At 33.4% G+C, this 25782-nt stretch overlaps 5 protein-coding genes across 5 annotated transcripts; 3 read left to right on the top strand and 2 right to left on the bottom strand.

Annotated features, from left to right (window-relative positions):
- The first annotated feature begins 362 nt into the window (after positions 1 to 362).
- On the top strand, positions 363 to 3583 carry LOC109808775 (aminomethyltransferase, mitochondrial). The gene is made up of 4 exons (XM_020371911.3): positions 363 to 504; positions 1155 to 1728; positions 2305 to 2423; positions 2921 to 3583. The coding sequence occupies exons 2-4, from the start codon at positions 1171 to 1173 to the stop codon at positions 3465 to 3467; spliced, it is 1224 nt and encodes a 407-aa protein (XP_020227500.1). The 5' UTR covers positions 363 to 504; positions 1155 to 1170; the 3' UTR covers positions 3468 to 3583.
- A 2564-nt stretch (positions 3584 to 6147) lies between these two features.
- Positions 6148 to 13893, top strand: LOC109807413 (putative F-box protein At4g22030). The gene has a single exon (XM_083075914.1). The coding sequence runs from the start codon at positions 7339 to 7341 to the stop codon at positions 8596 to 8598; it is 1260 nt and encodes a 419-aa protein (XP_082932040.1). The 5' UTR covers positions 6148 to 7338; the 3' UTR covers positions 8599 to 13893.
- A 47-nt stretch (positions 13894 to 13940) lies between these two features.
- LOC109807419 (putative F-box protein At4g22030) lies at positions 13941 to 15825 on the top strand. The gene is given in 3 exon segments (XM_020369934.3): positions 13941 to 14801; positions 14804 to 15580; positions 15582 to 15825. Coding segments are annotated over 3 exon segments (1233 nt in total). The 5' UTR covers positions 13941 to 14396; the 3' UTR covers positions 15633 to 15825.
- Positions 15826 to 17116: 1291 nt separating this feature from the next.
- On the bottom strand, positions 17117 to 19739 carry LOC109807416 (putative F-box protein At4g22030). Its single transcript, XM_020369930.3, has one exon. The coding sequence runs from the start codon at positions 18530 to 18532 to the stop codon at positions 17264 to 17266; it is 1269 nt and encodes a 422-aa protein (XP_020225519.2). The 5' UTR covers positions 18533 to 19739; the 3' UTR covers positions 17117 to 17263.
- A 3133-nt stretch (positions 19740 to 22872) lies between these two features.
- LOC109807415 (putative F-box protein At4g22030) lies at positions 22873 to 24438 on the bottom strand. The gene has a single exon (XM_020369929.3). It carries the CDS (start codon positions 24299 to 24301, stop codon positions 23042 to 23044), a length of 1260 nt encoding a protein of 419 aa, XP_020225518.2. The 5' UTR covers positions 24302 to 24438; the 3' UTR covers positions 22873 to 23041.
- Between the last annotated feature and the right edge of the window lie 1344 nt (positions 24439 to 25782).

The raw sequence follows: 25782 nt of genomic DNA on the forward strand, positions 1-25782 counted from the left end.
TTAAATGATTTCGAACCTATTAGTTAATTTAGTTTTATGTCAAAATTAATATTTCTTTTGATATAAATTACTTGAAATCTTACATCAGGTATAGGTACGTCTGGGTGAAATAAAATCATTGTAAACAATTTTTTTTTTTAATATTTAAAATTATAATAATCAACATTTGGTAATTTAATGATTAGAACAACATTTTTATAATTTTATAGAATAAGTTAATTGTAATTTTAAATGATGTATTGGTGAAAAGAGATTGGGATGGTTGTCTGGTAGTGCTCCAACCACTCACTAACGATGTGGTATTATCGACTTGGGAAGAGAAGAGAACCCCTCACCCCTCTCACAGCCACCAACTCCCGCTTTTTTGTTTTTCATTTTTTTTTTCATTTAAATGTGTATCTTATATCTTATATCTTATGTTTATGTCCAAGTCCAACAGATAAGCGAGTCACTTGTTTCTCACAATACTGCACACCCATCTCTGTTTTGGGCTACAATCTCTCTGTCAGTGCTCTATCCTCACTTGCATTTTACCATAATAATATATCATATTAATTCATTCCTATATTTGTCATGATCTGGAAATTCATATTTAGATCTACAATAATGATATAGATATGCTTTTCAATTTTATGTCATTCTGGGTGCGTGCTACGTGATTAACAACCTCATTTCATTATTGTTATCTTCAATTTTATTATGTGATGTGTGATTGATTCTTCATGCCATATTTCGTTTGCCGTGTTACACTCACATCTTGATTCAATTTCTTAGTTCTGCAAAATGCCACGGGTAGAGATTTTCTGTGATAATTTTCATGGAATGTGACGTGCAAATGTTTCATGTAAATTTTATTTTAATGTTAAGTGCAATCACATCTGATTTAAGAGAATAACTATAATTATTGTTCTCAAGGTGTCACTTATTAGTCAATTAGCCTTGTTTTTGTCTCTGCCAGGAATGCCACCAAATATCTTGTTTCAGTTTTAATATGGAAATTTAGCCTATTTTGGTTAGAGAGTAGCGTAGTACGTACTGTCTTGTGCCACAATAGCCATTTTTTGAATACTAGAAATGTCATGAAATCTTGTGACCCCATATCAGTGTGGTGTGTCAATAACTAGTTATCTTAACCCTCTTAAGTTATTCTTCAGATATTTAGCTTAGATCATGAGGGGGGGCTTGTGGCAACTTGGGCAATCGATCACTCGCCGTATTGGCCAGGGAGATAAGAAGGGTGTTGCTCGTCGTTGTTTTGCCTCAGAAGCTGAGCTGAAAAAGACAGTGTTTCATGACTTCCATGTTGCTAATGGTGGCAAGATGGTTCCATTTGCTGGATGGAGCATGCCAATCCAATACAAGGACTCAATCATGGACTCAACCATCAACTGTAGGCAGAATGGTGGCCTCTTTGATGTTTCCCATATGTGTGGGCTAAGCCTCAAAGGGAAGGATGCTATCCCATTCCTTGAAAAGCTAGTCATTGCTGATGTTGCTGCCCTTGCCCCTGGAACTGGGACACTGACTGTTTTCACAAATGAAAAGGGAGGGGCAATTGATGATTCAGTCATTACTAAGGTGAAGGATGACCACATTTATTTGGTTGTCAATGCTGGGTGCAGGGATAAAGATCTGGCTCATATTGAGGAGCATATGAAGGCATTCAAGGCCAAAGGTGGTGATGTGTCATGGCACATCCATGACGAGAGATCTCTACTTGCTCTGCAGGTCATTTTAACATGTTTTTCTAAGTTGACATCATGCTAATTGTTAAACTCACACTTTCAACTACTTTTGTCTGTTATGCATTACCAATCTCCTGCTGCTTCTGAGGTTTTCTCTTGATATCTCTATTTGCAGAGTTGAGAAACATATTCCAAATATTGAAGTATTCATGCATTTGTGTTTTTCCCACTCCCTTGGTTTTAAATATTTTTAGATAGATTATGTTTATCGTTTTTTTGGTTGTAAATTTTCCTCAATCTGTTTCACTTGAGATGACTGTGATGTGCTCTAGAGACATTAAACATTAAACCAATGATTCAGGAAATATTCTTAATACTCTCATATCACCTACCATTTGTATCTCGTGTCACATACTTTTTGGCCATGTTGCTTGTTATCTTTTCCCCACTGAAAATATTTAAACTTAGTTTAGTGTGGTCATTAAATGACCATGATTCACTTGTTCAGGTGATTTGTACTTATCTTAAAATATACAAATAAACCAAGGTTTGTTTTTTTAATTAATTAACTGTTCCTCACTGTAACATCAGTAAAGGATTCTTATTGTCTCTGGTGCAGGGGCCTCTTGCTGCCCCAGTTCTTCAACACCTGACAAAAGAGGATTTGAGCAAGCTATACTTTGGGGAGTTCAGTGTGTTGGACATCAATGGCTCACTGTGCTTTCTTACCCGGACTGGGTATGCTTTTCTTGTCATTTCCTTTACCAACATCAGCAATTTATTCTTGAAAGTTCATCCAAGTTATAATCATCTTATCTTAAATTCAAGTATAAAAAATCTTACCTTAAATTCAACCAGATGGGTTGATGTAGTGGTTAAACACTCTGCACTTACACATTGGGAAACCATTTTATCTAAAATTTTGTCAAGTTAGTAACAGTCACACTACTGTGAATAAAATTAGTCAATGACCTAATGAGCTGATAGATATCCGTAGCAGATAAAAAAAGAAAAAAACTTACCTTACATCTTGTATCACTTTGGTTATCTTGCCTTTCCATTCAATGAAACACTAATTTTCTTAATGTGAATGAGTAGTTGTAATTTTATTTTGCATGTTTGTGTTATTAGCTCAGTTTTTCAGGGACACCATGCTTAATCTCATTGGTTTTGGTTGTACTTGTAGCATGCATATTGCATAATAACACTTTCTTCATTATCATGGACACTTTCAGGTATACTGGGGAAGATGGATTTGAGATCTCAGTTCCTTCAGAGCATGGTTTAGATCTTGCCAAGGCAATACTGGAAAAATCTGAAGGGAAGATAAGATTGACAGGATTGGGTGCTAGAGACAGTCTGCGACTTGAAGCTGGATTATGCTTATACGGGAATGACATGGAGCAGCACACTACACCTGTTGAGGCAGGACTCACATGGGCTATAGGGAAGAGAAGAAGAGCAGAAGGTGGTTTTCTAGGAGCTGATGTTATCCTTAAACAGCTTCAAGATGGTCCTTCCATCAGGCGTGTTGGTTTCTTTTCTTCTGGTCCACCTCCAAGAGGCCACAGTGAGATTCAAGATGAAGGAGGTAAAAACATTGGGGAAATCACCAGTGGTGGATTCAGTCCTTGCCTCAAGAAGAACATTGCTATGGGGTATGTCAAATCTGGATTGCACAAGGCAGGCACCAAAGTAAAGATTATTGTTCGAGGAAAAGCCAATGAAGGTGTCGTTACAAAAATGCCATTTGTACCAACAAAATACTATAAGCCAACCTGATTCACTTCTGTATTTATACCTTAAACATTTCCTGCCTTGTTTACAAATTTTCCCATAACCCGAGTGTTACAGTTAATGTTAATGCCATTGTCTTAAATACAAGGCTTTCAATTGCATTCATAAGTCCATATTTATTTTCATACATGTACGAGTTGAATTAGGCATGTTATCTTGAAATTATCTGACATTATTTCCTGTACATCCGTGTTCGAAGATTTGAGCAGGCTATAATTTGGCATGTTATCTTCTTGCAATATGAAAGATTGTTTTCAGGAACGTGTGTTTTATCTATGAAAGATGTAAATATGAAATATTAATTGTGCCGAAAAGATGCATCTCTCTCATTATCAACAGCCAAATTTATTTATATTTTTATGTTGAGTAATGTGCCGTCATAAATGTGTAATGCTGTCATAATATGATTTTACATGTATTCTTATAAATCATATTTAATGGTATTTATATGACTCTTTATATTTGTAACTGTTATAGTATTCTAAGAGATATTTTAAGTCTATGAATATAATGTATTGTAGAAATGGAGCAAAAAAATATAATAAAATTAATAACAATTTAGCCCAAATTATCTTCCTTTAATTAAATTTTTTATGCATAATTTTGTACAAAGTAAATTTTTTGAGTGTTAGATACCAACACCACTTCTCCATTACTACCATAAAATTGGTATCAAAGATCCAAATCCTTGCAACAAAACAAAATGAAGAACAATAGTCACAAACAACACTCCAATAGCTAACATCACAATTTATAGAAATGTCAAGTTCCTTTATTTGACAAAGAAATTTATGATTTTTGGACTATAAAAATGAAGACTTTGTTCCATAGTTTTAAAAACCGGACCGGTCATCGAACCGGTTAAGGTACTGGGTCAGTGGGTCAAAGGTTAAACCGGTGGGTCACTAGTTGAACCGCATGACTCGATTTTTATTAAATTTTAATTTTTCTATCTTATTTTAAATTATTTTTATTTTTATTTTGTAAAAAAATACATAAAAAAATTACATGTTAAACGGTATATTAATACAAATTAAAAATATAAATAATATGTACATATATAATATGCTTGCAATTAATATCACAAAATAATATATGTAATATTTACATAGATATTGCATTATTAAATATATAATTTAAAATTAATAATATACTATAAAAGTTATTTAAGTTGTATATATTGCAAACAAATATATTAGAACAAGTAGTCATTGTTATATTTAATAAGACTCCTTGCTTTTTCATTAAGAGATTCAATTTTCATTATTATTTTTGTGATTTATAGTCCCTTAAAATTTTTTAAAAAAAAATAAGAAAAAAAAGTGATTGAACCGGTTTGACCCACCGGTTCACCGGTTGAACCGGAAAATTGACCGGTTCAACCCGATTTGAAACGGGTCAACTGCATAACCGATCCAACTTCAGATTCGAACCGGCTGGACCACCGGTTCCCGGTCCAACCGGTCTGACCGGTCGGGTCGGTCCGGGTTTTAAAACACTGCTTTGTTCACCTCTTTGGATGTTGCATAACTAATACAAACAGGGTATGAAGATCAAGTCACTATAGCCGTTCAACAAGCAACATTGAAGAAAAAGAAAATCACAAATGCTAGAGTTTTTGGGATGATTCAAAGAGGAGTACTGGCCATATTTTCAAGGATTATGAGGACAAAAACAACAAAGGAAGCATGAGAAATTCTTCAACAAGAGTTCAAAGGAGATTCAAAAGTGATGATAGTCAAACTTCAATCTCTTAAAAGAGATTTTGAGAATGAAAAAAATGAAAGAAAATGCAAGTTTGAATGAATACTTCAATAAATTGTCTGAAATAGTGAATTAAATGAAGTTCCATGAAGATACAATTGATGATTGAAAACTTGTTGATATAAAATTCTTATAAGTTTGATTAAACAATTTGATCTTATGGTTGTTGTTATTGAAGAAACTAAAGACTTGTTTACCATAACTATTCATGGGGTCACTTAGTTTCTATGAGCAAAAATTGTTATGTCACATTGAAAAGTCAGTTGAAAGCATGGTTCAATCCAAATTCATATATATTATCTCAAAATGATAAATCAAAAAATAGTGGTATAAGTCTTTTAGAGGTGTTAGATTTAGAAGAGGAAGAAGAAGAAACTCATGTGAAAAAAAGAAGATACTATTATGAAGAGGAAATAATGGAGAATCAAATAATGATGTAAAATTTGCAAGAAAAATAATAATGAAGAAAAAGATTACTGAAATAAAGACAAACCACAATGTTATAATTACATAAAGTTTGAGCATATTCAAAAAGATTGTCACATTAGTAATTAATAACACAATTTATTTGTTGAAATAACAAATGGTGAAGGGAACTTATTCTTTGCTTGTCAAAAAACAACTCAATAACATAAGAACGTATGACATTTTGACGATTATAGAAACTCAAAAGGATTGTTAAATTAGACAATAAAGAGCATATATGTTGAAGTAGAAGATAAATGTAATATTGAAATTTATAAAAAAATAAAGAGATAAGATAATTCATGACACTTTTTAAAAGACATAATTCACCAACTTTTTAAAAGACATAATTCACCAAAATATATGTAGACAAATCACATCAAAATTACCTTTTTTTTGTGTAAAGGGAATTTAAAAACTTTCGTTCTATATGGTCATGAATGGATAACTTGTAAATAGTTTAAAATATATTATTATAAGCGAAGATTCATATCCCGCATTTATTTCTAATTTTGTTAGAGGACCCATCTGAATGTGTCAAGATCGAATATAAAAACATAAGCATTATCAGAAGTTCATAAATAGAATGTAATGATCAAAGGGAGGATTTTTAGTTGAAATAACTGGGTGAGAGGAAAGATTAAATAAATTATATGAGATTTTACGTTCTATTCCACTGTCTTCATTGTGCAACAAAAAAAAGGAAGATTCATATATAATACTTTATTGGTTTGTTGCAAATTAGTCTTAAAACAAGAATATTTATTGTAAAAAAGTAATTAATGCAAAATAAAATAGATTGTTCTTTAGAAAAAAAAAAAAAATCAAACTACACACTTAATTTGAGTACTATATATAGAAAAGGGAGCAGTGGGAAGGGAACAATATCCAAAACATGGTGCAAGAGTAGAACTCCAATACCCTCCATATATATTATGAGTTTATATATATATAGTTTCGTTTATACATATTTGAGTAAACAAAAATTTATCTAAGATCAAATGCTACTTCCTACCAAATAATTGAGTTAGTCAGTTTTCTTCTTCTATCATTTAAATCGAGACACTTGAAGTTGTAAAGAGCAAAATATTGACAAATAATATAAATTGAATGAAAAATTGACCAATTAACATATTATTATGCCCCTTAAGAATAAGGTCAAAGATAACTTGAAAAAACATTGAAAGAATCTCAGAAACAGTAATCAATTTTTTTTAATTGATCCTGTTGGATTAAGTATTGAATAGTTTGACATGAATTGATCCTTATTGATGGCGTTGGTGGCTTTACTGCGTCTCACATGAATTGAAAGTGGAAAGGTATGACCTAAGCCTAAGGGTTGAATTTTCTGACTTACAAAGTCTGAGACCCGGAAATGGTCCGCCAACCCAACACATGAAGGCCAAGTCTAATCTTATTGACATTTTTTTGGTAATAGAATAGTCAATATTTTCCGTACCTCACTTCTTCCTTTCTGTCTTTGTATAAATACATCCACCCAACCCAACCCTTATTTCTCATTCTCATCTCAAATCTCAAATTTCTCAAATCTAATCCCTTTCAAACCCCAATTCAATCCATCTCCTCAAATACAAAACATACACAAAGAGACCATCCAATTAATCCCATGGCTTCTTTACAAACCACTGCTATACTCTCCTCATCCTTTTCTTCTCTACCCAAAGTCAACGCCTCTCTCCATGTCCCTCTTCCTCCACGAGTAGTCACTCATTCGGTTCCAAAGCTACCTAAGAGAAAGCTGCAGATTGATCAATTTAATGGATCATTAGAGAAGAATGCCGTCACCAAACGAATTTATGAAGATTTGTGCAGCCCTAGCAACAAATCTAATAAAGCCACTATTCAACTCTACGCAATTCTAGAGGAAGTTGCCGACAGAATAGAAATGCACAGAAACATTGGCGAACAAAGAAACAACTGGAACACCCTTCTTCTAAACTCCATTAATATCATCACTCTCACTGCCACAGCCATGGCTGGTGTTGCTGCAGCCACCAGCGGTGACACTGCACCTCTTTTTGCCATGAAACTGTCTTCCACTCTCTTGTTTTCTGCTGCCACTGGGATGTCACTTATCATGAACAAAATTCAGCCTTCGCAACTGGCTGAGGAGCAACGCAATGCCACAAGGTTGTTCAAACAGCTTCACACTCAAATACAAACCACAATCGCTATTGGAAATCCAACAGAAGAAGATGTGAAGACTTCAATGGAGAAGGTCTTAGCGCTTGACAAAGCTTACCCTCTTCCCTTGTTGGGAGCCATGCTTGACAAGTTTCCCGCCAAATATGAACCTGCTGTTTGGTGGCCTTCATCACAGTTCCAAAGAAGAAGTAAAAGAGAAGAAAGCAACAGGAACAGGATTAATGGATGGAGTGAAGATCTTGAAATGGAGCTGAGGGAAGTGATTGAAGTGGTAAAGAAGAAGGACTTAGAGGACTATGAGAGGCTGGGGAACATAGCGTTGAAGATAAACAAGAGTTTGGCGATTGCAGGTCCTTTACTGAGTGGGATTGCAGCAGTGGGGTCTTCATTTGTGGGAAATGGGTCGTGGGTTGCATTAGTGCCTCTCGTGGCTGGATCATTGGCTTCAGCAGTTAATAGTCTTGAGCATGGTGGACAAGTTGGCATGGTCTTTGAAATGTACAGAAACTGTGGTGGATTCTTCACGCTCTTGGAAGAGAGCATTAATGCCACACTTGAAGAGAAAAACATGGACAAAAGAGAAAACGGAGAGGTGTTTGAAATGAAGGTAGCAATGAAGTTGGGAAGAACCGTTTCAGAGTTGAGACGTCTTGCCTCTAAATCTGCTTCCTGTCGCATCCAAGGAATTGCTGTAGACGAATTCGCTAGCAAGCTTTTCTAATTGAGACAACATTTTTTCAAGAACAACACATTCTTTTATTCTTTATTAATTAATTCATTGTATAGTCCTCTGACATGTATACGACGTACATTTCATTAAACAACCATATACATTCTTTTGTTCTTTATTCATTAACTAATTGTATAGTTCTCTGAAATGTATACATAGCCTGAGACAGGAGAGAAACTGTGTATATATATTTTGAACCTATTTCTCAAAATTTTTCTTGTCTATGACACAATATCTTTATTTATTACGTTGAGTTTTTTTTAATTTGCCTTTTATGGAGATGGAAGATGATATGTTGCTATGCTGCCTACGCATGTGTGTGATAAAGCTCTTTCACGACGTATTAAAAAAAATTCAATGTAGGTAAAATTATTACTATTATTATTGCATGATATAATTTGAATCACCGCATGTTTACGATTTCCATCGATATTCCATCAATGTTTTTTAATTTATAAAAAATTTAATAAAACTTGACTATAATCACTATTATAATTTATCTTATTACATGCGACTTTTCTTACGATTTTTTCACAAAAATTTGTAAGAAATGTTATTTTTACAATTTTTTTTTTGCAAAATTTTATTTGTAGGTAATACTTTTGTAGATAATATACTTTTGAAAATTTTAAAATTCGCAAGAAATTTTTCTGCGAAAAAAAATTCGCAGGAAAGTGTTGCCTCTAAGATTGTAGATTATAAGCCTAATACTCAACATACAAATCAATGTGTAAGGTAAGTGTTGCCTCAACTTATATACTCTTTAATTGTTTTATTTTTAATTGATGTGGGACTTGAATTTTTTTTAAAATATTAAATTTATAAATTTAAATATTTTTTTTGATTTTTCCTGCGGATTAAAATTGGCAGGAAAATCCGCAGAAAAAGTTACTTGCAAAATTTTTCTACTATTTAGTAAACATTACTTACAAATTTATTTTTGCAAGAAACAAAATAAAATTCTTCCAATATTTTCTCAAATTTTTATCATGAAATTTTTTTTATGATCATTAAAATTGTAGTAAAATTTGCAAAAATTTCTTGTAGGTTATTTTTCATAAAAAAATTTGTAAGAAATATTTGTAAATTATTTTTCGCAAATAAATTCGTAAAATTTTTTTTTGAAATTATTATTGCAAGAAAATTCGCAAAAAATTTCTGCGAATATTTTTTTTAGAAAAATTTGTAGAAAAATGACATTTTTCTAGTAGTAAATATATGTGAAAATTACTGGCACCTTCAATAGTATTGGCCGTTCATACAACTATAACTTGTCCCATGACATGAACCGTAATTTATGTAACATTCAACATTTAGTATAACTTCTTCACTATAAGAAATGTTATATATACTTGTATATATAAAGTGTTATTATAGGTATAAAATACATTGATATAAATCTATTTGACATATAATTATGCATAATTTTAGTATTAATTTTGAATGAGATTTAATATATATTGTGTGTCACTATAATCTATACTTATATTTTTTAGTAATATATCAACATATATTATATTTATAATGCAAATAAAAGTATTTTTTAATAATAAATATTATGTCACCATAGCCTATATCACTATATGACAATTTTTTTTTTGTAATAACTGCATGCTGAATTAATTATGTGCATGGAACCATATGTTTGGCAAGAGTTGAGAAATAATCCTAAACATAATGCATTTCAATACTCATCTTTACTCGTGCTTAAAATTGAAGTTGTTCCCATATGAAAGACTTCACTAAAATAATTTAGTAATTGTCCAAGTTCAAAACATTAAAAAAAAAAAGTAATTTATCACATTTTTCACTCAAAACTCCAATTATATCAACACTAGGCGTATCCATGCTGTGGATCTTGCAGCCATAGGTCCTAGAAAATTCATAGTAATAATGTAAATTCTGCCTTATTGTGAATAATTATTGGGTTTGCTTTTAACAAACCATTCAAGAACCCAATTACCATAAATGTGAATGGCTAGTTAAGTTACTAGTTGGTCTCGTCTATATTGGAGAATCATCTTCTAAACCAAGTTGGCTAAGTCCAGTTATAGATTCCTTTAGTCAATTAAGTTCAGTTAGCCTCTTCAAGTCGGCATAGTGATTTAAGTTACAAATCCGAATGATGTAGATGCCATGAACTTTGAAAAGTTTATTATGAAGAATATATAATTGAAAATTCCTTGGATACCCGTTTTGATTATAGGGTTTTTGTGCCCCTCGTCATTAGGATTAACAGTCACTTAACACGTGTATTCATTATCCATGTTAGCAACAGTTTTGAAAATTTGACCAATATGGGTATTTGTTAACACGTTTGTGTAACCCATTATATCGATATGATTTGGAGATTAAATAACCCGAAAATGAGGCACATAAGTGTGAGCAACGTTGAGGTGGAGACGGTGTGGTACGGTCACCCGATCGTGAATGAGGCGACGGTGGTGGTGAGACCGCATGAGTGGGTGAGACACCTTGTGCTTCTGTGAGCTTGAAGGTAGGGTTGAAGAAGAAATCCTTTGCGAAGGAAATAATTGGGTATTGTAGGAAAACTATGCCGCATTATATGGTTCGGAAAATGCTGATTTTCAATGGTGAGCTTTCGAAGACATCTATGGGGAAGAACTAGAACTTTGTGTTCAAACAAATTGTCATGGACATGGGACCCTTTAGGCAAAGTCGAATGCGAAAGGTAATGAGCAATCCAAAATCAAATTTTCATTCATAAGATTTTCCATGTATACGTGCATTTTGTTTCGCATATAATCATCATTGAGAAGATGGTGATTTTCAAGAGTTATAGTGGACATAACATGGATGAAGGAAGAAGAGTATGGTGTCTAGAAGGAAGGTTTAACCTATTTACACCTCAGACAATAGATGTCCCTCATTTTCGGATCATTAGGTCCCAAATCATACAAGTATCATGTATAACACATGTAACATTCTTTGCCTTGAATAGGGATGGCAACGGGGTAGGGCATGTACGGGTTTCATGATACTCGTTCCGGTCCCCGCAAGTTAAACTCATTCCCATTCCCGTCCCCATACTCGTCGGGTATAGATTTTCATCCCCATCCCCGTTCCCGTCGGGTATCGGGTATACCCGTACCCGTATCCGTACCCGTCAATTTTTTTATTTTTTATTTTTTGTAAAAAAAATGATATTTTTAAATTATTTTTTTATTATATTATAATTATAATTAGGTTATTTCTTTATCTCATATTATAATAAATAATTATACATAAAAAATATTAAATTTTTTTAATATAATTAAATTGAAAGTGAATATTAAATTAAAAATAAGAATGGGGACGAGTATGAGTACGGGTACGGGACAAGTAAGTACATACCCGTACCCGTACCCGTACCCGTACCCGGTCAAACCGGGTATTCCCCGTCAAAGTTGGGACGAGTTCGGGTATTAACCTTTCATATAAAAAAATATTTTCTAAAGTATCAATATTTTATAAAAGCTTCATAATTTTCTCCAACAACTTTATTAAAAACATAGTAAATAATGTTAAAATTATAACAAGACACAAATCGACTTTTTAAACAAAATTCTATCGATTAAACATAAGAAGTTATAATTCAAATAAAAATTCATTAAAAATACTAAGACTAATTTTAACTCGATTTCACACTAATTAGAGTAAAATCTTTCTTATATATGCTTCTCTCTCATCAAACATATCTTTTTGTATATCTATATTAATCCTGCAAGCATAATAAAGATTATTGAATATCTTTACTGATTATATTCACTAGTAAAAAATTAGTATTTTACGTCACTTCTTTAACGTCGAAAATACAAAAATCCGACGTAAAAAAGACGCGGTGACATTTTTGTAATTTTTGCGAACTTTTTTACGTCGGACCTAGTATGGTCTGATGTAAAAAGTCAAATCTACGTCAGATGTATGTTGTGTCCGACGTAGATTTGACATTTTACGTCGGACCATATCAGGTCCGACGTAAAAAAGTTCGCGAAATTTGAATAAGAGAGTGCGAGACACACCGCGTACATTCACTCTTCATCACTTTTCGTTTTTTTCTCTGTAAACCCTCTCTCTCTCCTTTGTTACTGAATCGTTTTTTTGTCTTTTGCAGAGGGGTGAACTCTTTGTTACTCATTCGCACACTATTGCAGCTCATCAGGTATGAATCAAGGTTTCGTTAACACTTTTTTGCCTCGCATTGTTATTGTAGCTATCTGCTGTTCTATTCGATTTTTTTGTTGTTCTATTTGTATAGGTCGTTGCCCTTTTCTTTTGCGTTGTTCTACGAAGCAGAACGGCCTGTACTGCTTGTAGAACAGCCCGTTCTCCAAGTAGAATGACCCGTTCTCCAAGCAAAACAGCCTGTTCTCCAAGTAGAACGTCTCGTTCTCCAAGTAGAACGGCCCGTTCTCCTTGCAAAACGGGCTGTTTTGAACGGAGAACGGGGCGTTCTGCTTTATTTTTATGTTTTTTTTACTACTTTATTACGTCGGATTTTTGGAATGTCCGACGTAAATTTACGTCAGTTTTGCAGGACCGACGTAAATTTACATCTCCCACATCTACGTAGATATTTTTTCTGACGTAAAAAGTTCAAAATATCCGACGTAGAATACTTCTTTTGTACTAGTGATTTTTAACGATAATATTTTTTTATTTATAAATATACTTAAATCACATATAGAAAAGATTTGAATACTTTAAATACTTACTAATTTTAACATGAGAGTTCTTTTTATAGATATAATGAATTATTTCACTTGGAAACTAAATAGTCAATGATGAAGACCTCCCATCCATTTTTTTTTTGGCAAGTACACCCTCCATAGATTATGAGTTTTTTTTTTTGCTTTTAGTTTCGTTTATGCATATTTGATTAAAAAAAATTATTTCAGATCAAATGCTATTTCCTATTATATAATTTAGTCGGTTTTTTTCTTCTTCTTTGATTAAGACTAAAATATCGTTTAAATTGAGACACTTGGAGTTGTAGAGAGTAAAATATTGAACAATACTATAAATTAAATGAAAAAATTGACCAATTAACATATAATTATATGCCACTTAAGAATATGGTCAAAAGATAACTTGAAAGAAAAAAATATGAAAGAATCGCAGCAACAGTAAACAACTTTTTCATAATTCCTGTTGGATTAAGTAGTCGACAGTTTGATATGAATTGATCCTTATTGATGGGGTTGGTGGCTTTACTGCGTCTCACACCCGGAAAGGGTCCGCCAACACCCCAAGGCCAAGTCTAATCTTATAAATATTTTTGGTCGTAATTGAACTATTAGGGTAGACCTAACTGAAAAATTTAAAATAAAAAATTGATAATTTAAATTCAATCACGTGATCGATCGATGTTGTAAGGTATTGAAGTTTAGAAGCAATGAGTGGTGGAACGTAGCCTCCCGCTGGCGAAATATTGACTGTTTAACATTCACCTGTTGATGGAGTTGGTGGCTTTACTACGTCGCACATTCAATTGAAAGAAAATCCAAAGGCATGGCTTTAAATTTCTCATTTACAAAGTCTGATATCCGGAAATGGTCCACCAAGGCCAAGTCTATTCTTATAAATATTTTTGGTCGTAATAGAATAGTCAATATTTACCTTACTTCCTTTCTGTCTTTGTATATAAATACCCCCACCCAACCCAACCCTCATTTCTCATTCTCATCTCCAATCTCAAATTTCTCAAATCTAATCCCTTTCAAACCCCAATTCAATCCATCTTCTCAAATACAAAATATACACTAAGAGTAGGCAGAGAGACACCCTCCATGGCTTCTTTACAAACCACAGCTATACTCTCCTCTTCCTTTTCTTCTCTACCCAAAGTCAACGCCTCTCTCCATGTCCCTCTTCCTCCACGAGTAGTCACTCATTCGGTTCCAAAGCTACCAAAGAGAAAGCTGCAGATTGATGAATTTAATGGATCATTTGAGAAGAATGCCGTCACCAAACGAATTTATGAAGATTTGTGCAGCCCTAGCAACAAATCTAATAAGACCACTATTCAACTCTACGCTATTCTAGAGGAAGTTGCCGACAGAATAGAAATGCACAGAAACATTGGCGAACAAAGAAACAACTGGAACACCCTTCTTCTAAACTCCATTAATATCATCACTCTCACTGCCACAGCCATGGCTGGTGTTGCTGCAGCCACCAGCGGTGACACTGCACCTCTCTTTTTGCCATGAAACTGTCTTCCACTCTCTTGTTTTCTGCTGCCACTGGGATGTCACTTATCATGAACAAAATTCAGCCCTCGCAACTGGCTGAGGAGCAACGCAATGCCACAAGGTTGTTCAAACAGCTTCACACTCAAATACAAACCACAATCGCTATTGGAAATCCAACAGAAGAAGATGTGCAGACTTCAATGGAGAAGCTCTTAGCGCTTGACAAAGCTTACCCTCTTCCCTTGTTGGGAGCCATGCTTGACAAGTTTCCAGCCAAATATGAACCTGCTGTTTGGTGGCCTTCATCACAGTTCCAAAGAAGAAGTAAAAGAGAAGAAAGCAACAGGAACAGTATTAATGGATGGAGTGAAGATCTTGAAATGGAACTGAGGGAAGTGATTGAAGTGGTAAAGAAGAAGGACTTAGAGGACTATGAGAGGCTGGGGAACATAGCGTTGAAGATAAACAAGAGTTTGGCGATTGCAGGTCCTTTACTGAGTGGGATTGCAGCAGTGGGGTCTTCATTTGTGGGAAATGGGTCGTGGGTTGCATTAGTGCCTCTCGTGGCTGGATCATTGGCTTCAGCAGTTAATAGTTTTGAGCATGGTGGACAAGTTGGCATGATCTTTGAAATGTACAGAAACTGTGGTGGATTCTTCTCGCTCTTGGAAGAGAGCATTAATGCCACACTTGAAGAGAAAAACATGGACAAAAGAGAAAACGGAGAGGTGTTTGAAATGAAGGTAGCAATGAAGTTGGGTAGAACCGTTTCAGAGTTGAGACGACTTGCCTCTAAATCTGCTTCCTGTCGCATCCAAGGAATTGCTGTAGACGAATTCGCCAGCAAGCTTTTCTAACTGAGACAACATTTTTTCAACAACAACACATTCTTTTATTCTTTATTAATTAATTCATTGTATAGTCCTCTGACATACATATATAACTTTACGCCGGAGAGAAACTGTGGATATATTTGTACCTACTTCCCACATGTTTTCATAATGATACACGTTTTTTTTATTGATTACGTACCTTGCATTTTATTTTTGTTTTTGAAAGATTGCCTTTTATGGAGATGGAACGTGATATGTTGCTATACATGTGTGTAAGGAATTCAGTTCCATGTGATAGAGCTCATATGCATGCTATACGACTTATACCAAGGAAAGAAAACAAACCAATATATAATATTGCCTCATCTGGGTTGGGAAAATTTTATTATTGTATATGGTTCTAATCTAAAATATTTCGTACTAAATTTTTTAATACAATGATGAAATTAATAAAAATCAATATTTGTAAAATTATCTAATAATATTAATATAAGTTTGTCATGTTTAAACAAACAGGAAAACAGATCCCTCCAGTAGTATCTGCCTCTTCAGCCAATTAATGACGAAATAAAAAGGAAGAAAATTATAACTATTTATTCTTGTGATGTCTCTAATGCCTTTAGACAATTTCACTGACATAAATGTGTGTATCTTAAGGATTTTAATTTTTCTTGCATGAATTTGTAATTCGGGGTAATAAAATCTTCGAAAGAAGGTCATAATTAATGAGGTCCGGAATTAACGCAAAAAAAAAAAAAAAAAAACTTATTGGATGTCTTAAGGGTTAAACAGTTAAACAAGAAAAGGACAACATCCTCATATTAGCATGCCATATAATTAGTTTTTGAATGAAGTTTATCATTTTTATAATTTTTCATTCATCAAAATTATAGTGACTATTTGAAACTCTATATATATTAGACTAAATTTTTACTGTTAGACCGATTTTAATAATTTTTCTGTCTTTTATATACAAATCAGAGGAAGAAAAATAAGTCAGCATTTTTGGTTTCCCTCATATGTTGATTTAACCTTAGCTCCCTCGGACATTGAAAGCCTGTGGACATATATGAATTTGTCTTTTGGGTGTTGAAATATCATTTTCATAAAAGAAAATGGCACAACAGGTGTGCAATATGCTCAGAAAGTAATTTAAAACCTCGCACAAAACCCAACGAGGGAGTTGAGAAAGAACAATCTTCAATTTTTGAAGTACTTGGATTTGAAACTCAAAAAAGAAATTTAGACATAAAAGAGGAAATAATCGTAAACATACATGTTGGAAGTAGATGTGGCTGATTGTTGACAAATATTATATATTGTCCATGTTGGACAGATCGAGTTCATGTTAATGTTTTTTTTTATAATATGAATAATAAACATCTCACTACTTGCGGCTTTGAAAAGTCAATGATTTATATTTTAAATAAATAGAATAGTTGTCATGGTTTCAGAAAAAAAAAAAGTTTTAAATCAGATAAGGAGACAAATAGCAATTTCATAAAAATAAGCATTACTCAAACTATTTTTCCTTTCTACATGAGACAACTAGACAGAAAAGAATTAAATAATATGTTGTTTTCACTTTGTAAAAAATAAAGTCAAGGAATTAAGGTTATACGTTATAGCTTAGAAGAGTTTGCTGGCGAATTCATCGACGAGAATTCCGTCTGGCCGACAAGAAGCTGATTTTGTGGCGAATTCTCTGAGCTGTGACACACTTCTCCCCAACAACAAAGCCACCTTCATCTCCAAGAGTTCCCCTTCTTGTCTTCTCTCAAACTCTTTCTCTTCTACCTCAGCTTCTATTGTCTCCTCCAACAGTTGGAAGAATCCGCCGCAAAATCTGTACATTTCAAACACCATACCCACTTGCCCACCGTGCTCAAAAGCATTGATTGCAGAAGCCAGTGACCCAGCCATAAGTGCCACTATAGCTCCAAGTGAATCATTTCCCACAAATGCAGACCCTATTGCTGCAATGCCAGTGAGTAAAGGACCTGCTATGGCCAAACTCTTGTTGATCTTCAACGCTATGTTCCCCAGCCTCTCATAGTCCTCAAAGTCTTTTCTCTTCACCACTTCAACAACCTCCCTCAACTCCATTTCTAGCTCTTCACTCCATCCGTTTTTTCTCTTGCTCTTCGCATTTTCTTCTAGGGTTTTGTTTTTCCTTTGGAACTGTGATGAAGGCCACCAAACAGCAGGTTCAAATTTTGAAGGAAACTTGTCAAGCATGGCTCCCAACAAGGGAAGTGGATAAGCTCTGTCAAGGGCCAACACCTTCTCCATTGAACCCTTCACATCTTCTTCCGTTGGATTTCCAAGCGTGATCATGGTTTTGATTTGTGTCTGAAGCTGTTTGAACAACCTCGTAGCATTGCGTTGCTCCTCAGCAAGTTGTGAGGGCTGGATCTTGTTCATAATAAGTGACATTCCAGTGGCAGCAGAAAACAAGAGAGTGGAAGATAGCTTGAGAGCCAAAAGTGTTACCCCTGCACCACTTGTGGCCGCAGCAACACCAGCCAATGTGGCAGCAGTCAGAGTAATCATGTTTATGTTGTTCAAGAGTAGGGTGTTCCAGTTGTTTCTTTGTTCGGCAATGTTTTTGTGCATTTCAACTCTGTCAGCTACAGCCTCTAGGATAGCGTAAAGTTGCATGGTGGTTACGGAGGTTGTAGGGTTGGATACATCGTTGTGTAACTGAGTGATGGTGGTGGCATTATTCTCAAATAATGGGACTGAGTCTGTGAACGTTAACCCCTCATTCAGCTTTCTGGCAGTGGTTGGTATTTTTGGCATTGAGACATTTACTCTTGGGAGCTTTGGGAGGTGGATTGCGGCATTTACTTTAGAAAAAGAAGAAGAAGAAAGTAGAGTTGAGGTTATGGAAGCCATCAAAGTAATTTTGTGTTTGTTTATTAGGACATAAAGTTAGGGAGAAAAATATATAGAAGGATTTGTGAACTAAAGGTGGGTGCATGCAAGTATTTATAATAACTAACCAAAAGAAATGAGAAGAGTCAAATCAAAAAAAGGAGACCATGATGGTTGACCAAAAATTCATTGACTTTGTCCGTTCAAAATTTCCAGCCACGGGCTCGCGCCGTTGGGCTCTCAAATCTCAACAGGCGACGCAGTAAAAGTGTAAAACCATAAGGCTTCATTGCAAAACCAAATAAAATCAAGAATTGTATCATATATACGCAAAAAGCTACCATTATAATTTTCTTTTCATACTCTTCCTTTTCTAATTCAGACAGCACAGCAGTATAGGTTTTACTTATTCAATTTTCAATACAATGGCCACGACCATACGTGGTCATTAATTTTTTCAAAAACAAAATATTTTGAAATTGTGGTGGTAGGTGTAAAGACACCTTCAACACTGGAATTTCATAAATGAAATAGATTGATGTTTTCTTTTCGTTATTTCTAATTCATTTATTTCGAAAAATATAAATTCAAAAATAGAAAAATTAATCGGGGGCACTTTTCTAATTATATATACTTTGTAGAGTTCTCTGTATTTGTTCATTAGATATAATGTTTTTCTTTTCCAATTTATATGTTATATTTAGTTTTTGGAGTGTCTATGGCCGTTTGAATTATCTAAACTGTTCCACTCAGCTAATTTTGAAATTTCTTTACACAAAATCTTTGTCTGGACATTACCACCAATTTCATATTCAAGAACAAAGAATGCCAAGGCTGCGTTTGATTAATTTAGAGCTAGCACTGGGTAAAAAATAAGTCCAGAATAAATATTGGTGTCAAGAAATATTGACACAATAAAATATTACCACAAATATATGAAACATTATAATTGATTGATTATTCAGTATCATGATCATGAGTACTCGTTACTCTTGTTGCCGTAAAGTTTTTGATAATTAATTTCGTTTTAAGATCAGAAGATTTCTTTAATTAATAGTTAGAGAGTGACTTAAGGACGATCATTTGTTTGGATAATTTTTTTAAGAATATTTTCTAATAAAAGTAAAAAATAGTACTTCCTTTGTCCTCTATTATAAACAAAAAATATATATACATTGTTTATTTTTAAATATAAGTAAATTTAACTATTTTAATCTTATTTAATGATATTTTCTTTAAAATATTTCTCCTTTAATATATGACTTTTTAGTTGTACTATTTATTTACATTTAAAACAAAGACAATTTAAGAAAAATATTATTATAATAGTAAAAATTAATACAAATAACTAACTTTTTTAATACATGTAAAAATGATTTATTTTTCTTATAATACGGAACAAAAAGAATACAGATGTCAAAAAAATAATAAAGGAAACAAATTGTTTTCAAATTATTATATCATAAAATCATTTTTTTTTCAACTATAAACTCACTAACCTTAATTAGGATCAGAAAGAAATTAAGTACACAGATCAATTATTAGGATCCCCTGTTTTTCATTTATTTAATTCCTTCTTGTTGTTGAGCTTTCAAATATGTTTCAAAGAACCGAGAGTTCAGAGTTTTGCTTTTATAATTGATTTAGTATTATGTTAATTTATTTTATTTATTAAGCTTAAAAATTCATTATATATTCATACGACTATCTATTGTTAATGATTTTGGTTATACGACTTAATTATATTTGGACAACATAAATGTAAAGGGAAAAGACGGCTTGAATTCAAATTATTAAGATTAGATTTAGATGGATGAAAAAGAGTGAATGAAATACAAAGATAATGTTTTGAACTCGTGTGTGAATATATATATATATATATATATATATATATATATATATATATATATAAATTTAACTACTAAAAAATTTAGAAACAACTTACATAATTGTAATAAATCAAAATGAAGAATGCAAGCTTTATAAATTAAGAAGTTTATTAAGTTATCAATGTTTCATAAAACACATTTATGTATTGAACAATAAAATAGTCTATTTTTTTTAGGGAAACTTTCTTAGAATAGTAGATTTAAGTCTAACTCAACCTTACAAAATCGGTTTGTAAGGTGAGGGTTATTTTTCACTTATATATTATTTAATTACCTAATCTCTAGTTGATGTGAAATTTAGGTTTTTCCCAATACACCCCTTCATGTCCAGCACTGTTGGGATTGATACGTGGATAAATGGTAGGTAACCCTTTTTAATGATCTAGGATAGGCGACCCTTTTTAAGGATCTAGGATAACTCTGATACCATATTAAAATAGTAGATTTGAGTCTAACTCAACCCTACAAAACTAGCTTGTAAGGTGAGGGTTGCTCTCCACTTATATATTCTTTAATTGCCTTATATATTCTTTAAATGGTGGATGATCTTTTTGAATGATCTAGGATAGACAACATTTTTTAAAGATCTAGGATAACTCTGATACCATCTTAGAATAGTGAATTTAAGTCTAACTTAATCTTACAAAATCGGTTTGTAAGGTGATGGTTGCTCTTCACTTATATATTCTTTAATTGTCTTATTTCTAGTCGATGTGGGACTTGAATTTTTCCTAATACACCTTCTCACGTCCAGCACTATTAAACTTGATATGTGGATAAATAGTAGGTAACCCTTTTTAATGATCTAGGATTGGCATGACTTGAATTTTTATCAATAAACTCAATATTTTTTTTAATTAAAAATCAAAGATAAATTTCTCAAAGTATTAAAAATTATTGAAAGAATTCACATCTTTTGATTTAGGTATATTTTCATACACACACTAAAAGAACAATGTTATTTGTGAATTATATCACATCATAATAATATCAGTCTCTATTTCTACCTCCAATAATATGACTCTAGATTTTCTATCAAGAATTGAAGAGAAGAAAAAAAGAGAGAAGTGTTATTATATATTCTTCATAGTAAACTTTTCAATGTTCAAGGCATCTATATCTAGGCATGACAATCTAACCCGCCCCTGTGGGTACCCGTCCGAACCCGCTCCGATTTAGATGGGAAAAACCGGTGTTCATCGGGTTCGGGTTTGGGTTCGGGTTTTCCCCGATTGATAAAATCGGGGGCGGGGGCGGGGGCGAGGATGTTAATACCCACCCCGCCCCCCGCCCCCGTCCCCGCCCCGCTTAATAATATAATTAAAAAATTATTTATATATATATATATAAACCAAAATTATAAATATTTATATGTAAAAATTTATATTATTTTACTTTTCTTTTATTTATTTTTTTAATTGTTCATATTTATTTAAAAGAAAAAAAGAAGAAAAAAAATAGGAGCGGGGGCGGGGGCGGGGCGGGAAAACCCGAACCCCGCCGGGGGCGGGGATGGGGACCCAGATTTTATTCCCAGCGGGTATCGGGGACGGGGGCGGTTTAAATTTGCGGGAATGGGGGCGGGGAACATAAAACCCGTCCCCGCCCCGCCTCGTTGCCATGCCTATCTATATCATTCGAATTTGCAATTGGCTTCACTATATTATCTAGATGAGGCCAACTGAACTTAGCTGACTAAAGGAAGCCAAATGGACTTAGCCAATTGGTTTAGAAGATAAATTCGTCAACATAGATAAGACTACTAGTGACTTAATTAGCCAGTCACATACCGATTATAGAATTAGTTTGAGTGGTTTGTTAAATGCGACCCCAATTGCAATAAGTATTTATAATAAGGGGAAATTTACGTTATCACTACGAAATTTTCAGGGCTTATTGTTGCAAGATCTGCAACATGGATACGCCTAGTGCAGATATATGATTAGATTTCTTTTGAAAGTTTTAGACCTGGCTAATAAATTATTTCAGAGGGATCTCCCCCTATCGGAACAGCTTCAATTTTAAGCATGAGTAACACGAGTATTGAAATGCATTAAGGTCGGGATTACTTCTCGACTCTTGCCGAACATATTCTTCCAACCACATAATTAAGTCATCACATGCAGTAACTTTTACGGAATGCAGAATGTTACATAAATTACAGTTCATGTCATGAGAGAAGTTATAATTGTATGAACAACCAATACTATTCAGGTTGCCGGCAATTTCCACATATAGTGTATAGTCAGATTTAAGTAATATAAATTAATAAAATCACATTGAAAACTGTAAACATGCGTTGATTAAACCATGCAATTAATTAATAACAATAATAATAATTTTACTCACATTGATTTTATTTTTTTTAATACGTCGTGAAAGAGCTTTATCACATACATGCATAGGCAGCAAAGCAACATATCATCTTCCATCTTCTTAAAAGGCAAATTAAAATAAATGCAACGTACGTAATCAATAAAAAAAACTTGAATCATTAAGAAAAATTGTGGAAAGTAGGTACAAATATATATACACAGTTTCTTTCCGGTGTAAAGCTATATATGTATGTCAGAGGACTATACAATGAATTAATTAATAAAGAATAAAAGAATGTGTTGTTGTTGAAAAAATGTTGTCTCAGTTAGAAAAGCTTGCTGGCGAATTCGTCTACAGCAATTCCTTGGATGCGACAGGAAGCAGATTTAGAGGCAAGTCGTCTCAACTCTGAAACGGTTCTACCCAACTTTATTGCTACCTTCATTTCAAACACCTCTCCGTTTTCTCTTTTGTCCATGTTTTTCTCTTCAAGTGTGGCATTAATGCTCTCTTCCAAGAGCGAGAAGAATCCACCACAGTTTCTGTACATTTCAAAGATCATGCCAACTTGTCCACCATGCTCAAAACTATTAACTGCTGAAGCCAATGATCCAGCCACGAGAGGCACTAATGCAACCCACGACCCATTTCCCACAAATGAAGACCCCACTGCTGCAATCCCACTCAGTAAAGGACCTGCAATCGCCAAACTCTTGTTTATCTTCAACGCTATGTTCCCCAGCCTCTCATAGTCCTCTAAGTCCTTCTTCTTTACCACTTCAATCACTTCCCTCAGTTCCATTTCAAGATCTTCACTCCATCCATTAATACTGTTCCTGTTGCTTTCTTCTCTTTTACTTCTTCTTTGGAACTGTGATGAAGGCCACCAAACAGCAGGTTCATATTTGGCTGGAAACTTGTCAAGCATGGCTCCCAACAAGGGAAGAGGGTAAGCTTTGTCAAGCGCTAAGAGCTTCTCCATTGAAGTCTGCACATCTTCTTCTGTTGGATTTCCAATAGCGATTGTGGTTTGTATTTGAGTGTGAAGCTGTTTGAACAACCTTGTGGCATTGCGTTGCTCCTCAGCCAGTTGCGAGGGCTGAATTTTGTTCATGATAAGTGACATCCCAGTGGCAGCAGAAAACAAGAGAGTGGAAGACAGTTTCATGGCAAAAAGAGGTGCAGTGTCACCGCTGGTGGCTGCAGCAACACCAGCCATGGCTGTGGCAGTGAGAGTGATGATATTAATGGAGTTTAGAAGAAGGGTGTTCCAGTTGTTTCTTTGTTCGCCAATGTTTCTGTGCATTTCTATTCTGTCGGCAACTTCCTCTAGAATAGCGTAGAGTTGAATAGTGGTCTTATTAGATTTGTTGCTAGGGCTGCACAAATCTTCATAAATTCGTTTGGTGACGGCATTCTTCTCAAATGATCCATTAAATTCATCAATCTGCAGCTTTCTCTTTGGTAGCTTTGGAACCGAATGAGTGACTACTCGTGGAGGAAGAGGGACATGGAGAGAGGCGTTGACTTTGGGTAGAGAAGAAAAGGAAGAGGAGAGTATAGCTGTGGTTTGTAAAGAAGCCATGGAGGGTGTCTCTCTGCCTACTCTTAGTGTATATTTTGTATTTGAGAAGATGGATTGAATTGGGGTTTGAAAGGGATTAGATTTGAGAAATTTGAGATTGGAGATGAGAATGAGAAATGAGGGTTGGGTTGGGTGGGGGTATTTATATACAAAGACAGAAAGGAAGTAAGGTAAATATTGACTATTCTATTACGACCAAAAATATTTATAAGAATAGACTTGGCCTTGGTGGACCATTTCCGGATATCAGACTTTGTAAATGAGAAATTTAAAGCCATGCCTTTGGATTTTCTTTCAATTGAATGTGCGACGTAGTAAAGCCACCAACTCCATCAACAGGTGAATGTTAAACAGTCAATATTTCGCCAGCGGGAGGCTACGTTCCACCACTCATTGCTTCTAAACTTCAATACCTTACAACATCGATCGATCACGTGATTGAATTTAAATTATCAATTTTTTATTTTACATTTTTCAGTTAGGTCTACCCTAATAGTTCAAATATATAGTTGAATATACTTAATCTAACGTAACTCATAATTGATTTTTTTTAATGTATCTCTCCAATTCTTTTTTTTTTTTTAGTTATCATTATATTAATGAGTTTACCGACTCTATAGATAATTAATTGCAATAAAAAAATTTAGTTGCTATCTATAGTGAAGATTTATATCTGAATTACACTTTTTTCCCCTAAAGACTCACACCTAGGATTTTACTTAAAAATTCAAAAATACCAAATTCAACTACTTGGACTAATGATGTTAGTATCTAGTTTATTCGATTTATATAAATCAGTAATTTAGTCTTTGATCATTCCCAACAATTTCAAGTGTCTCTAGTTAAAAATAATTTTCTCTTAATCAAAAGTTAAAGGAAAAATAAAAACTGGCTGAGTAACTCAATTAATTTTATTTCTTTTACACCTACTCAATTAAATGTTAGGAAGTAGCATTTGATCAAAGATTAATTTATGTTTAATCAAACATATACATGAAACTAAAAATAAAATCATAAAATATCATTAGTGAATTTATAAATAAAAAAAAACCTATTATTGAATTTAAAGAAAAAAATATTCATTTCTAATTTTTTTTATTAATGAAAACATTACATTAGACTCATGATATTATACAACTCACTCAACCTATCATTGTCGGTAAAGTTATTGGTAGTCATGTGAAACTACAATATTTTTTTACAAAATTTATTAAGAATAAAAGATTAATTTTAAATTTGAGTGACTAAAAATAAATTTATTTCAAATTTAAAGAATTAAAAACTTTTTCTTTTTAATTTAGTCTTAATATTTTTACTATATCTTACAAATATAAAATTAATTAACATAATGGCTAAATTATATAATATTCTTAAAGATATTTACATGCACTAAACTTTAGATAAATGTAAAAATTATAAATATGTGTATAGTCAATATTTATTTATCTTAATATAATATAAAATACTAACTTATTGCATAA

This window comes from Cajanus cajan, chromosome 5 (assembly GCF_000230855.2).
Source record: "Cajanus cajan strain Asha chromosome 5, NIPB_CcT2T_4, whole genome shotgun sequence".
NCBI lineage: Eukaryota > Viridiplantae > Streptophyta > Magnoliopsida > Fabales > Fabaceae > Cajanus > Cajanus cajan.

Coding starts and splice junctions, on each gene's coding strand:
- LOC109807413 (XM_083075914.1), top strand. CDS start 7,339: ATGGCTTCTTTACAAACCACTGCTATACTCTCCTCATCCTTTTCTTCT.
- LOC109808775 (XM_020371911.3), top strand. CDS start 1,171: ATGAGGGGGGGCTTGTGGCAACTTGGGCAATCGATCACTCGCCGTATT. Junction 1,729..2,304: donor GATCTCTACTTGCTCTGCAG/GTCATTTTAACA, acceptor TCTCTGGTGCAG/GGGCCTCTTGCTGCCCCAGT. Junction 2,424..2,920: donor TGCTTTCTTACCCGGACTGG/GTATGCTTTTCT, acceptor GGACACTTTCAG/GTATACTGGGGAAGATGGAT.
- LOC109807415 (XM_020369929.3), bottom strand. CDS start 24,301: ATGGCTTCTTTACAAACCACAGCTATACTCTCCTCTTCCTTTTCTTCT.
- LOC109807416 (XM_020369930.3), bottom strand. CDS start 18,532: ATGGCTTCCATAACCTCAACTCTACTTTCTTCTTCTTCTTTTTCTAAA.